Source organism: Schistocerca gregaria, chromosome 1 (assembly GCF_023897955.1).
Source record: "Schistocerca gregaria isolate iqSchGreg1 chromosome 1, iqSchGreg1.2, whole genome shotgun sequence".
Taxonomy (NCBI): domain Eukaryota; kingdom Metazoa; phylum Arthropoda; class Insecta; order Orthoptera; family Acrididae; genus Schistocerca; species Schistocerca gregaria.
Genome location: NC_064920.1, coordinates 525,707,531 through 525,722,572, shown reverse-complemented (window position 1 = coordinate 525,722,572; position 15,042 = coordinate 525,707,531). Strand labels below are relative to the sequence as shown.

Here is a 15,042-nt window from a genome sequence, read left to right as displayed (position 1 = left end):
TCCCTTGATGCCTCAAAACATGTCCTACCAACCGATCCCTTCTTCTAGTCAAGTTGTGCCACAAACTTCTCTTCTCCCCAATCCTATTCAATACCTGCTCATTAGTTACGTGATCTATCCACCTTATCTTCAGCATTCTTCTGTAACACCACATTTCGAAAGCTTCTATTCTCTTCTTGTGCAAACTAGTTATCGTCCATGTTTCACTTCCATACATGGCTACACTCCATACAAATACTTTCAGAAACGACTTCCTGATACATAAATCTATACTCGATGTTAACAAATTTCTCTTCTTTAGAAACGCTTTCCTTGCCATTGCCAGTCTACAATATATATCCTCTCTACTTCGACCATCATCAGTTATTTTGCTCCCCAAATAGCAAAATTCATTTACTACTGTAAGTGTCTCATTTCCTAATCTAATTCCCTCAGCATCACCCGATTTAATTTGACTACATTCCATTATCCTCGTTTTGCCTTTGTTGATGTTCATCTTATATCCTCCTTTCAAGATACTGTCCATTCCGTTCAACTGCTCTTCCAGATCCTTTGCTGTCTCTGACAGAATTACAATGTAATCGGCGAACCTCAAAGTTTTTACTTCTTCTCCATGGATTTTAATACCTACTCCAAATTTTTCTTTTGTTTCCTTTACTGCTTGCTCAATATATAGATTGAACAACATCGGGGAGAGGCTACAACCCTGTCTCACTGCTTTCCCAACCACTGCTTCCCTTTCATGCCCCTCGACTCTTATGACTGCCATCTGGTTTCTGTACAAATTGTAAATAGCCTTTTGCTCCCTGTACTTTACCCCTGCCACCTTCAGAATTTGAGAGTGTTCCAGTCAACATTGTCAAAAGCTTTCTCCAAGTCTACAAATGCTAGAAACGTAGGTTTCCCTTTTCTTAATCTTTCTTCTAAGATAAGTCTTAAGGTCAGTAATAGTTACTGATTTTGGCCGCTGCTCTTGATTCAAATTCTGGAGTATTTACTTCATCTTGTTTTGAAAATGCATTTCTTAAGGCTGTGTATAGCAACGCTGCTTTGGCAGCACTCTCTTCGATAGTATCTCTATTGATATCGCACAGAGAAGGCACTGAGTGTGTCTTGCCGCTAGCGTACTTCATATTACTGGAAGCTCTTTGGATTTTCTGCCTGGTTTCCAGACAAAATTTTGGTGTGGAAACTATTAGAAGCATCTTGCGTTGAAGACCGCGCTAAATTTCGAGCTATTGTACATGGAGATTTTGCGTCCGTTTAAATTCGGTATGCTTTTCCCGTTGATCCTGTATCAATACTCTGACCCGTTTTGTGTACCATGGGGGATTATTTCCGTTGTTTATTGTTTTACTTGGTACAGATCTCTCAATTCCTTTGAATTCAAGCCACATGTGGTCTTCACTCACACTGTTAATTTGGAAGGAGTGGGGATTGTCTCTCAGGATGGCGTCAAGTGAATTTTTTCAGATTTTTTGAATACATACATTTTTTGGTTATTTTTGGAGGATTTGGGGGTTACAGTATTCAATCTCTCTACGACAACCCTGTGTTCACTAATCCCTGTACCCGTTTTAAGGCTCGTTATTAACTCAGGATTATTTGTTGTTAGGAGGTCAAGTGAATTTTCACAACCATTTACTATTCGCGTGGGCTCACAAACAAACTGCTCATAATAATTTTCAGGGAATACGTTTAGCACAATTTCGGGTGATGTTTTATGAGTACCTCCAGAATTAAACATGTATTTTCGCCAACATATCGAGGGTAACTTAAACTCAGAACTAACTATAATTGTGTGAGTCGGGTACGTGTTTGAAACCAAACTCTAGTTTTCTTTGAATCTTTCAGCAATTGTATCATCTTAATTGGGAGGTCAGTAAAAGGATCCAGTAGTTATTTCATCCCTGTTGTGAAGAATGACTTCTGCCCATACTCACCCACAGGAACTATCTACTTAAATTTCGCGACAGGATGAACTACTTCTAACAGCAACCAGCACGCCACCACCAACTGTGTTTAGCCTATCCTTTCGGAACACTGTCACGTTCTTCGAAAAAATTTCTACTGAAGTTATCTCCGGCTTTAGATATTGTGAAACGGTGGAAGATGTTCGAGTTTCTGTGGAAAACTGGAGTAAGCTACAGGGAAAGGCAGGCGATAGCCGGCCGCGGTGGTCTAGCGGTTCTAGGCGCTCAGTCCGGAACTGCGCGACTGTTACGGTCGCAGGTTCGAATCCTGTCTCGGGCATGGGTGTGTGTGATGTGCTTAGGTTAGTTAGGTTTAAGTAGTTCTAAGTTCTACGGCACTGATGACCACAGATGTTAAGTCCCATACTGTTCAGAGCCATTTGAACCGTTTGAGATCAGGCGATACACAATATGTACAAGAACCAAAAGACAACACTGTAATGGTAAGACTGGAAGACCAAGGATGAAGTGTTCAGATTTTTAAAAAAAAGTGTAAGAGAGGGATGCGATCTTGCACCCATACTGTTATACCTATACATCGAAGAATCAATGGTGAAAAAAGAGAGAAGTTCTAAAGTGCGATTAAAATACAGGAAGGAAAGCTATCAAAGGATATCAACGATTATTTCCACTGCTGACACTGCTACCCTTGATGACAGTGAAGGAGAATTAGAGGTTCTGTTGAATGGAATGAACAGTCCGCTGAATGAGGAATATGGATGAAGAGTAAAGCGGAAAAAACAAAATTATTGAGAAGTCGCTGACATTAGAACAGTGAGAAAATTTACATGCAACTTAGTGGCTACGAAGTTCAGGAAATCTGGTAGCTTGGAACCAAAATAACCCATTATGGTCGAATAAAGGACATAAAAAGAAGGCTAGCAAGGCAATGATGGCGTTCATAACCGAAATACGTCTACTAGTGTCACACATAGGCCTTAATTTGAGGAAGAAATTTCTGACAATGTACGTTTGGAGCATATAATTGTATGACAGTGAATCAAGGAACAGACTAGAACAGATGAGAACCGAAGCGTCTGAGATATGGCGCTGCAGAAGAACTTTGAAAATCAGGTGGACTAATAAGACAAGCAATTAGGACGTTCTATGCAGAAACGACGAAGAAAGGACCACATTGAAAACACTGACAAGAAGAAGGGACAGGATATAGGACATTGTCAAAGTATGAAGGACCAACTTGCATGGTACGAGAGGGAGCTGCTGAATTGTAGCTGCTTCAATGGGTATTACAATGGAGCCAAAGTGGAGACCTACAGTGCTTAACGATTTTTGGTACCCCGTAAGAAATCAATATCTACTCTACATCTAAATCTACAAACATACTCTGCAATCCACCATACGGTGCGTGGCGGGGGGTACCTCGTACCACAACTAGAATCTTCTCTTCCTGTTCTACTCTCAAACAGAACGAGGGAAAAATGACTGCCTATATGGCTCTGTACGAGCACTAATCTCTACTATCTTATCTTTGTGGTATTTCTGCGAAATATAAGTTGGCGGCAGTAAAACTGTATAGCAGTCAGCCTCAAATGCTGGTTCTCTAAATTTCCTGAGTGTCGATTCACGAAAAGAACGCCTCCTTCCCTCCAGAGACTCCCACCCGAGTTCCTGAAGTATTTCTGTAACACTCGCGTGATGATCAAACCTACCAGTAACAAATCTAGCAACCAGCCTCTGAACTGCTTCTATGTCCTCCCTCAATCCAACCTGATAAGGATCCCAAACGCTCGAGAAGTATTCAAGAATAGGTCGTACTAGTGTTTTATCAGCGGGCTCCTTTACAGATGAACCACATCTTCCAAAAAATTATACCAATGAACCGAAGACGACTATTTGCCTTCCCCATAACTGCCATTACATGCTTGTCCCACTTCATATCGCCCTGTAATGTTACGCCCAAATATTTAATCGACGTGACTGTGTCAAGCGCTACACTACTAATGGAGTATTCAAATATTACGGGATTCTTTTTCCTATTCATCTGCATTAATTTACATTTACCTATATTTAGAGTTATCTGCCATTCCTTACACCAATCACAAATCCTGTCCAAGTCATCTTGTATCCTCCTAAAGCCACTCAGCGACAACACCTTTCCGTACACCACAGCATCATCAGCAAACAGCCGCACACTGCTATCCACTCTATCCAAAAGATAGAAAGATTTATGTAGATAGAAAACAACAGAGGACCTGCCACACTTCCCTGGGGCCCTCCAGATGATACTCTCACCTCCGATGAACACTCACCATCGTGGACAACGTACTGCGTTCTATTACTTAAGAAACCTTCGAGCCACTCACTTATTTGAGAACCAATCCCATATGCTCGTACGTTAGTTAGGAGTCTGCAGTGGGGCACCGAGTCAAACGCTTTCCGGAAGTCAAGGAATATGGCATCCGTCTGATACCCTTCATTCATGGTTCGCTAGATATCATGTGAAAAAAGGGCGAGTTGCTTTTCGCAGGAGCGATGCTTTCTAAACCCGTGCTGATGCATGGACAGCAACTTCTCTGTCTCAAGGAAATTTATTATATTCGAACTGAGAATATGTTCGAGAATCCTGCAACAAACTGATGTTAACGATATTGGTATGTAATTTTGAGGATCCGTCCTTTTACCCTTCTTATATACAGGCGTCACCTGCGCTTTTTTCCAATCGCTCAGGACTTTACGCTGGGCAAGAGATTCGTGATAAATGCAAGCTAAGTAAGGAGCCAATGCAGTAGAGTACTCTCTGTAAAACCGAGTTGGAATCCCACCAGGACCTGGTGATTTATTTATTTTCAACCCATTCAGCTGCTTCGCAACCCCAGGGATGTCTATGTCCTCCATACGGGAATCTGTACGAGACTCAAACGTCGGTATGTTTGTTCGATCCTCCTGCGTGAAAGATTTCTCAAATGCTTAATTTATAATTTCAGCTTTCGTTTTGCTGTCTTCGTTACCAGGCCAGACTGATCAGTGAGTGACTGGATGGAAGCATGCGACCCGCTTACCGATTTTACGTAAGACCAGAATTTCCTTGGGTTTTCAGCAAGATCTTTTGCTAAGGTATGACGGTGGTAGTGGTTGAATGCTTCGCGTATCGCTCTTTTTACAGCAACACGAATCTCTAGTAACTTTTGCCTGTCCTCGTTCTCCCGATCTTCCTTGTACAGCGAATGCAACTGTCTTTCCTTCCTGAGCATTCTCCGAATTGCGCTGTTAAACCACGGTGGTTGTTTTCCGTCCGTAACCCACTTTCCGGCACATACTTCTCCAATGCGTGATTTACAATGTGTTTAAAATTTGCCCATAATTCTTCCACGTCCACCGAACCGGAAGTAAATGAAGTCGATTCATTTACTAAGTGGGATGATAACAACTGCAACTGTGTTACCAATCTCTGTCCTAGAGGTTTTCATTTTTTAACTTGTAACAAGCAGAGTTGAGAAATAAATGTGTTGAATAAGCAGTTCACGATACGAATATTGACTATATGTACCTTTTGCAGCACTGATGCAAGGATTTTGAATTAGGTATTGTTAACATTAAGCAAAATAGCCTTGCCAGTCATTTCTGTAGGAAGAATACCTGAAGTCGAGGTTTCCGTATTTTTCTTAAAATTGATGCTGAATATGAAAGGATGTGAGACTGAAGTTTTGAGTTTCGTTTTGTAGTTCCTGCTGTTCAATTGCTTGGGGAGGTGGGTAAAAAAAAGGTCGACCAAGTCTGGGCAAGAGGGAGCGGTGGCTACCGACCTAGCACTGAGAGGGAGGAAAAAATGAATAATTTATTCAGATGTTTTTCTTCAAGAAAATGACTCAAAAGACGGCATTACGTAGCCTCTCAACAAGGTTGGAATTGTAACTTTTTTACAGTTCTTCTTCTAAAATATTAAAATTACGCCACAGTCCCATGTCTATTCCCCCCCCCCCCCCTTCCTTCGCGTCTCTACAAATTATCGTATGGGCGACTTTGGTAATGTAATAATTATAGCACTATACGTGTCACGTAGTTCGATAATACACTTTCATTAATAATTTGGAATCTCTGCTGGACATTTTGTTTACTAGAACAGCAGCTACAATTGTCGGTGAGTCGCTTCAGTATTAACCCTGTCAATAATTTTTCAACAGAAAAGCTACCTCATGCCGTTTCGTACAGCTTGATCATATAAAGAGTACGAAACGTCTTATGGGCAACACGTTTCGAAATGTGGACACCACATAAATAGAATATATTAATACTTACTTAGAGCTATCTAATCGTAATGCCCTTATTTTTAAAATTCCAGATGTACCTATGGAAGAAAGGAATTGACTTTTTGTTTATAGCAAGAACCGGGGTTGGAAGTGGTTTCACATTGATGTACCAACAAAGCTTACTATACTTCTTCTTCAGTATTCAACAATATTTTTGAAACGTTTTTCAGGAGGAATTGACCGGAGCCCATTGTTGTTGGTTCACTTATTCTAGTGCCTGAATTAGGTCAGATGTGCGTGTTTCATGCATCACGCTAAAACCTCAAGTTCTCAAAAAGTTCTACAATTCCACAGTTTATACAATATATAAAGACTTATAAGAAAATATATCGACAGGTAACCTGAAAGGTAAAACTGCTTGGAAAGACAGCAAATTCAGACGGTTGGTAAATAAATGAAATTCTGTGTAGGAAGTGTAAGAGGGAAGAGTCAAGAAGAACAAGAAACACATTTACAAATGGTGATAACATTAATATTGGCAAAACAAGACTTGAAAAATTATAAATATGAATTCTGTATAAATTCTTCCCATCCACTGAGCTTAAATTTCGTAGATCTGGATAAACTTAAGTACTGTAAACCGGTTAAGGTGACTAGAAGCCTCAAATACAAAATGTTTGCCTGAGTATTTGAAGTACCAGTGCCATTTATAATTCATTCTGCTTCACAAATTGGAAAACTCTTGGAACACATTATTAATTTATCATTCACTGAAGGAGTGTTCCTTTACAAATTAAAAAATTGGAAATTGGTATATTTATTTAATAGTGTTCATATGCATAAGGCTAAAAATTATCGACACGTATCACTAATTACTGAAACGATCATGTGCTACGGAGTAGTAACCAACGTTACTTTCTATCAGGTAGAAGTATAGTAACAGCAACGATGGCTTACATGGATGAAGTAATTAGAAACCTAGATAACAACAATAGTGTTGTTGGAGTTAATTCAAAGCTTTATAAGCCTTTCGGTAGAGTTTTCAATCACATTTGCACAATGGATCATAAGTTGTAGAACTTACTTCAACTCATTTAAATCATAAACTAGTTTTATATCTCACACAAAGAAATCTGAAACAGATGTATCACAGGATAGTGTGTTACGCCCCATACAACAAATAGAGGGACTTGAGCAATCTGCAATTAAGATCATTTTGTTTGCGGACGATACTAATCGTGACATGCTAAGGAATCTCTGGTTACAATAACTGGCCAAATCCTAGAGTCACTGCATTCATGGTGCACTGTCAACAGGCAGGATCTTACATGAAGAAAAAAAAATACATTTAGTTTGTAAAAATGAATCTCCAGCTGGTATTGAGCGGAGATGGGTGTACGACGCAAAGAAGCTTAAGGTATGTTTGTTGATGAAGACAAACTGGAAAGACGATGTAACGAAACTCACCCAGAGACGCTGTTCTGCATATTTGGCTCTGAGAATGACTTCTAACGTCTGCACCTCAGTAGGCACTAGAATAGGTTACTTTGGTTACTTCCAGTCCTTCGCAGCTTGTGGAATAGTTTTTTATGGTAAAACTATTTCTCGATTAAATGAAATTTTTACTTTAAAGAAAAGGACTATTAGAATCTTCTGACACTGACAAGGGTTCGTCGCAAGTCCCTATTTAAAGAGCTACGAGTGGTTTCGGTGCCCTCCTTATGGGTACACAAATGTATGTTAAGGACAAAAGTTAATCTTGGAGACCTGGAAATTAATAACAACTATCATCGCTATAACACTCACAACTGTGGGTCTACTATGTATAGCGTGCAAAACAACTCGTACTCAAAGAAATGATAGCCACTTTGGTCGTATTTTGTATTGTGTGTGCCAACATAAATGAAGAGGTTGGAGGAGGAACCCACTTTTACAGCAGATTTAAAATAATTTCTTACTGAGAAATGTTTGTATAGGGTCAATGAATATGTTAGCTTAGATAAATAATAGGCCACCGTTTACTGTTGAATACTTTTAATCTGTTAACAGATGTAACACCTACACTGTTGTTTTCCTGTTTCCTCGGCTTCAGATAGAGTGAATGTACGTCCTCTGAGAAGGGAACCATGTACAATAAAACTTGAGGGGTATGCTGCTGTCAGTTGTTCGTTGCTTTGTAATTTTTAAACGTGTAATGTAATGTTTTGATATGCTTATATTTTTCGTAAGTTTAATACAATGAAGTTACAGGTTCTAGTTGTATCATTGATTATATTTCTTGTGCTTGATGTAAGCTCCTTGTAGACCAGTTATATGTGGTTTCCTTTTCAAGTCATACACCGAGCGCGGTGATTAAGGTAGTGTTAATGAACTGGACTCGCATTCGGGAGGAATGTGGTTTGAACATAGTCAGGGGATCCTGACTTGGATTCTCCATGATTACCCAAGTTTCTAAGGTGAATGCAGGGAAGATTCCATCGTTAAGTCGATCGTTGACTTTCTTCCCAATCCTCGCTTAATCACATTATTTTCTGCGTTTGTTTCGTGTACGTGTATATTATTTCTGTAATGTGTCTAGCATGTCAGATAATGTTGCAGTGAATGGTCTAAGGATGAATAAATAATTAAGTAAACAAAAAAGGTGGTCGTGGAATCTATTTCCTTAAAGGTCAACACCCTTACTCAGTTAACTTTCAAACTTACAGTTCCCACGCAATTGCGCATGTGATTACATGGAACACCGAACCTCTCATAGCGATGTTCGCAGTTGCTCATGTATCAACTCAATCGGTGTTAATCATCTAGCCTCGCCAACAAATATTACACTAGAAAATCTTGTATTACTGTTCTGAAGTCACGTAACACAGAAAAAAAATTCTCGGTAAAAAAATCAACACAAAACTGACTATCCTTGCTCAAATATTCGGCACAGTGTATCTGTACAGCGTAATAGCGTTAGCAGGAAGAAAATGCCTATCCTTGCATAAGCCGGAAGAAGTGGTTGTGAGGCATGTCACGGCATCTTAAGTTTCAACCATACGTAATACTGTGTGTGTTTAATATTTTCTTGCGTATAACCAGCTGTGCGGCACGGAGTGGCCACGCGGTTGGAAGCGCCATGTTGTAAGTAGGCTGTTTAGGTTTTCTTATTGGTAACGCCGCTTAGCGCTCGGTATGAAAAATCACTGGCTGTGCTGTGCGCAGTGTGTGTTTAGTTTGCATTGTTGTCTGCCATTGTAGTGTTGAGTAGAGGCAGCTGGATGCTAACAGCGCGTAGCGTTGCGCAGTTGGAGGTGAGCCGCCAGCAGTGGTGGACGTGGGGAGAGAGATGGCGGAGTTTTGAAATTTGTAAGAATTGGTGTCATGAACTGCTATATATATTATGACTAGTGAGGTAAATACATTGTTTGTTCTCTATTAAAATCTTTCATTTGCTAACTATGCCTATCAGTGGTTAGTGCCTTCAGTAGTTTGAATCTTTTATTTACCTGGCAGTACTGGCGCTCGCTGTATTGCAGTAGCTTGAGTAACGAAGATTTTTGTGAGGTAAGTGATTTGTGAAACGTATAGGTTAATGTTAGTCAGGGCCATTCTCTTGTAGGGATTTTTGGAAGTCAGATTGCGTTGCGCTAAAAATATTGTGTGTCAGTTTAAGCACAGTCTTGTATAATTTTTCTAAGGGGACGTTTCAATGTCACGAACTGAGTGGCCCCTCCTTCCGGAGGTTCGAGTCCTCCCTCGGGCATGGCTCTGTGTGTTGTCCTTAGCGTAAGTTAATTTAAGTTAGGATAAGTACTGTGTAAGTCTAGGGACCGATGATCTCAACAGTTTGGTCCCTTAAGAATTCACACACACTTGAACATTTTACTAGCTGCTTTGGCATATGCAGTTTGAATTACATTACATCATGGTAATGCAAATATGAACTGTAGAAACAGATCTAGCAGAGACCCACAGGTTCGTTTGGAACATGATATTCTGCACTCTCTTATTTACTTTTCACATTTTTTTTATCCAATGTCTTTCTTTAAAATTATTTTTAGATGAAGTGTAGTCCTGAAGTTATTTCTAGTTATTTGAGCCTCAAATATGTTTACTCAATCCTAGGTACAGGGTGACAGTTATCGAACTATATGAAAAAAACGTAAATTGCTTACAAAGTATGGCGTGCATACACTTTATTCAAGATGTAAAGGTCACTACAGACATTCGTATTTAGGTTATGACATGATCGATATACCTGCCATCATTGGCGATGATGAGGTGCAGACGAATAGCGAAATTCTGCATGACCCGCTGAAGTGTTGGAACCTCCATGCTGTAGATGACCTCCTGAATCGCTGTTTTCAGCTCAGTAATGGTTTTTGGGCTATTGTTGTACATCTAGTCTTTAACGTAGCTCCACAAAAAGAAGTCACATGTGTTCAGATCCGGAGAATAAGGCGGCCATTTGAGATCCATGCCAGTAGCTTCTGGGTACCCCAGAGCCAGAATTCGGTCCCCAAACTGCTCCTCCTGGACATCAAACACTCTCCTGCTTCGATGGGGTCGAGCTCTATCTTGCATGAACCACACCTTGTCGAAATAAGGGTCACTTTGGATAATGGGGAAGAAATCATCTTCCACAATCTTCACGTACCATTCGGTAGTCATCGTGCCATCAAGAAAACCATATCGATTAATCGGTGACTGGACATTGCACACCACACAGTCACCTGTTGAGAGTGAGGAGACTTTTCGATCGCGGAATGCTCAGTGTCCCAGATGGGCCAATCTTGCTTATTGACGAACCCATCCAATTGAAAGTGGGCTTCGTCGATAAACTAAACCATATAGCGCATACTAATTTCCGTCATGCCCTGCGGCTAACCATGCAGTTTGAACGTCCTAACGCAATCCGTTCAGAAATTAAAATGATTTTATTTCACGTAGTTCAGAAATTGTCACCCTGTATGTGTTTTAACATGATTGTACAATATTCAGATATTAGTATAAATGTTTGCATTTCTTAATTATACGACCTCTTACTATAGTTTTCAGGGTAAGTCAGTAAATCAATTTTGAAGCCACAAAAATGTTTTAGACGGTTCGCGTACAACATCAGTCGAGTCTTAATAGGACAAGAAACTAGAGCATTACTCACCACAGCGGAAACAAATATACAGGAACACAAGTCCGCCATGTTGACAAAAAGAAGGATGAAAATCGATACATTCATTATTCTCTGCAAGAGGGAGACGGATCTGTAAAAAAATACAGAACACTGCCATTATTTATGAAGTAAAACATTACAAGATTTCAGTTTTCTTGGAAGTAGTGCATATAACAGTGATCAAAGATGGTAACTGAAACCGTGCTAGATAATAGTAATTACAGTATATTGACGTATACTGTATATTGTGTTATACTCAAAAAATTTAACCGGTTTTAAACGCTTGCGCGAGGAACGTCCAGCAATGGAAGTCTGTGACTGCGATAGTAGTAATTTTATTTTGGGTAATGTCTCTTTTCTTATAATGCGACTGAGGCTGCTTCGACTGGATCTCTGCTTCGCAAAAGTAAATTCTCCAATTTTCATTACTGCATGGTACTTATTCGTGGTAGAGGGATTAAGAGCTGTGTCTTGAGGCAAACTACGCATACAGAGTGTCGTGAAAATGCAGGAATATGGACCAAAGTAATCGGGTGTAAGGAAATTTGATACACTGTATTGATGTACTGTCATGTTGTAATGCTCGTTTTTGAATTAATTCCCATTTATTAATCACAAAGAGAATTATGAGTGGAAACAGGTGAGAAACTCACATGTGAAATCCCTTTTATAGCATCGGTAGAAATATAACTTTATTTTGCTCTTTGCGAGGTACACTGTATATGAACTACACAAGGTAGTCAGAAACAGCCTGAGAAGCTCGTAAGAGTGATGCAGGGTAGGTTGTGCTGAGAAATAACTGTTTGCTCTGTTTCCGAGTTAATTTGCATTGAAGTTAGCCAGTCAGGCAGCTGAACGCTCATATTCAAGTGGCCCTCCAGATAAAATTAGTTTCAGTTGTTCTCATAACGTAGATGATAACGCATGAGAGTGCTCAGCCTTCAGCTCGGGTTCGATCCTTACTACCGTTCAATGTCGCGTTTTTGTATCGTTCTCTTGTTTGGTTTTCGAAAACGAAACGAAGAACGCATTTGGCGGTATCATCATAAAATTTGAACAGCATAATATTGACGCCAGGGGAAACGTCACAGAACAAAAACAATGAACAAACATTTGACATAAGTAGATGGCGCTTTAACGTCATAATGTGCACAACAATAGACGCGCATCACACAGACTCTCCTCAGTTTGCGTCCGAGACGCCCAACGTGAGTGTCTCCATGAAGGATAGTGCGCTGCTGGTAAAACTCTTTTACAAGAACGTTGACTGTGCGCCAGTAGCCCAGCAGAAAGGCCACACACTCGATGATATGCAATAAAAAAAAACATTGGTCCAACGTCTGATAGGGGTCTGGAGAAATTCGAAAAGACAGCTTCTTTGGAAGTGCAATGTGGCAGAGAGAGAAATGTACTTGATCCGACTCTGTCAAGGATGGGGCCACAGCGTTACAGGAGGGGTGGAGCGGTGGGGTGCAAACATACAGTGCACGGAAAACTGCCCGAACACTGGAAATGGATGCGAGCACGGTGCATAAAATCCCGCGAAACATCCTACATTGCTATCGACTCAAAATCATTCATGTACTTGTTGACGTGCCAACAAGAGAAACGTCCGCTCAGGTATTTCTTGCCCGCATGGCAGTGGGCAATGAATGGTCATGGGACATTATGTGGACAGACTATAGGCCCATTTCCAGAGACATGTCAATATGCAGAATTGCACACTGTGGGCAATGGAAAACCCGCACGCACGTCCACCGGCACATCATTCTCCACAGTTGACTGTGTGGCGCTGGTTGACGGCATCGTTTATCGTAGTGCTTGTTACCTGTTACCTATTCCATCACTGGTAAACGCTATGAGAGTCTTTCTCGCACCAATGTCATTCCAATTCTGCAACTTTTTAGATGTGTAGGTAGGATAATTTTTATGCAGCATGGCGCTTCTCCGCTCATTGCACAGCCGGTGACGCGGCTGCTGCAGACGCATTTCGAAAATGCTAGAATTATCAGCCGTTATTTCCCTACCGCCTGGCAATCCAGATAACCTGATCTTAATCCGCTTGACTTCCGGCTGAGCGATTATCCCAAAGACGTTTTGTTTAGTGTGTCCGTTAAGAACATATCTTAATTGAAGGTACGCATTACGCAATGTATTCCTAACGTGACCTCCGAGACACTCCTGTCTGTTGTGGAACATGCTGTTTGCGAATTATAACGTGTAGCTGAAAACGGTGGTCAGCATATTGAATATATCTTATGGCAGTCTCGTGACATTTAGAAACCGCTGTCTGCTTGTTATGCGGATTTTGCCCCAGGACGATTAAAAACTGAATTTTCCCATTACCTAGCTAACGGTGCACAACTGTTGACTACCAAACTTGTGCAGTCATGCATATTGAAGAGTGCAGATGATACAAGCGCAGCTCTAAATATAGCCATGGCACTGTCTTTCATCTGTCTTTCGTAGCTGCCCCATTTACGTTAAGAAGCTTTCAGTGTCACCAGTTAGTAAGATTTTCGTTAGTAGTTTTTTCTTCCATGACGCTTCCGCAATTCTACAGGGTTTTGAAACTGGAACTTTAATTAACAACACACTGTAGTTTCTCTATTGTGTTGCAGCAGTACCAGTATAGTCTTAGTATTCGGAGCACAATCTACGTTATTCATAAAAATGAAGGTTTCCCAAACATACCTTATATCATACCTGCTAGCAGATGTATAGGTTGTGATAACATTAAAAGTAAACTGAAAGCTAGACTTGTGCGATGAAGTATATCGAATGCAGTGCGTGTCATTATCCCTGGAACTGCTATTGCTTACCTGAGAATTACGTAATGATGCTGAATATTCTTCACCATTTGCAGGTACATTTCGTCTGGGGTGCACTGTGATGCCACGTACGCAGTTGGTTCTCCATGCTTAGCTACAATCCTAAGATTGTGCTCCTGATATTCCGTTCCTTGAAGCTTAATACGAAGCGTCTGCATAGCTGTAATGTTTTCGTTCAGAACTTCTAGCTCAGCTGCCACCACCAGCATTATGTGGATGAAAAAGGCGTCAACGCAAGTCGCAGACTGAGTCACTACTAGCTGACAGAAAGCTTGACTGATGTAGAGTATTTCGTACGTGGGTGACAAGTACATGTTCCCAGGAAACCAGAAGGGCACTGGGAGCTGGCGAGCAGATTCAAGTGAGTCCTCATCTGAGGTGAGGAACGCGCGCGCCAGTAGAGGCGTGGAGAACCACGCGGCGAGGCCCTGCAGCAGCGCCACCTGCGGACAAACAAGTGTCTTACGTCTCTGGCTGAACTACACTGCAGCCTGCCGTTTATAGCCTGTTCACAACAATAACATCATCCTGGGACGAATACAGGCTCTTTCAAACAGATTCATCCGATTTCACAAGACAAAGGCGTCTATTTTAACGGACGTAAAAAAGTGGGATGGATTTAACAGCCGGCCGCGGTGGTCTAGCGGTTCAGGCGCTCAGTCTGGAACCGCGCGACTTCTACGGTCGCAGGTTCGAATCCTGCCTCGGGCATGGATGTGTGTGATGTCCTTAGGTTAGTTAGGGTTAATTAGTTCTAAGTTCTAGGGGACTGATGACCACAGATGTTAAGTCCCATAGTGCTCAGAGCCATTTTTTTTGGATTTAACAGACCCCTGGAATTAGAAATGTACTTTCAAAATAAGGAATTGATAGTATTA

The 15,042-nt window shown here is 40.9% G+C and overlaps 1 protein-coding gene across 1 annotated transcript in view; it reads right to left on the bottom strand.

The window, feature by feature from the left end:
• The window catches only part of LOC126358119 (odorant receptor 43a-like), a 79,980-nt gene that overhangs the window by 30,386 nt on the left and 34,552 nt on the right, over positions 1 to 15,042 (bottom strand). Inside the window, exons 3-4 of the mRNA XM_050007526.1 lie at positions 14,156 to 14,607; positions 11,325 to 11,424 (exon numbers count right to left, since the gene is read on the bottom strand). Of these exons, the coding sequence (XP_049863483.1) occupies positions 11,325 to 11,424; positions 14,156 to 14,607 (552 nt within the window). The remainder of the gene's footprint in view (positions 1 to 11,324; positions 11,425 to 14,155; positions 14,608 to 15,042) is intronic.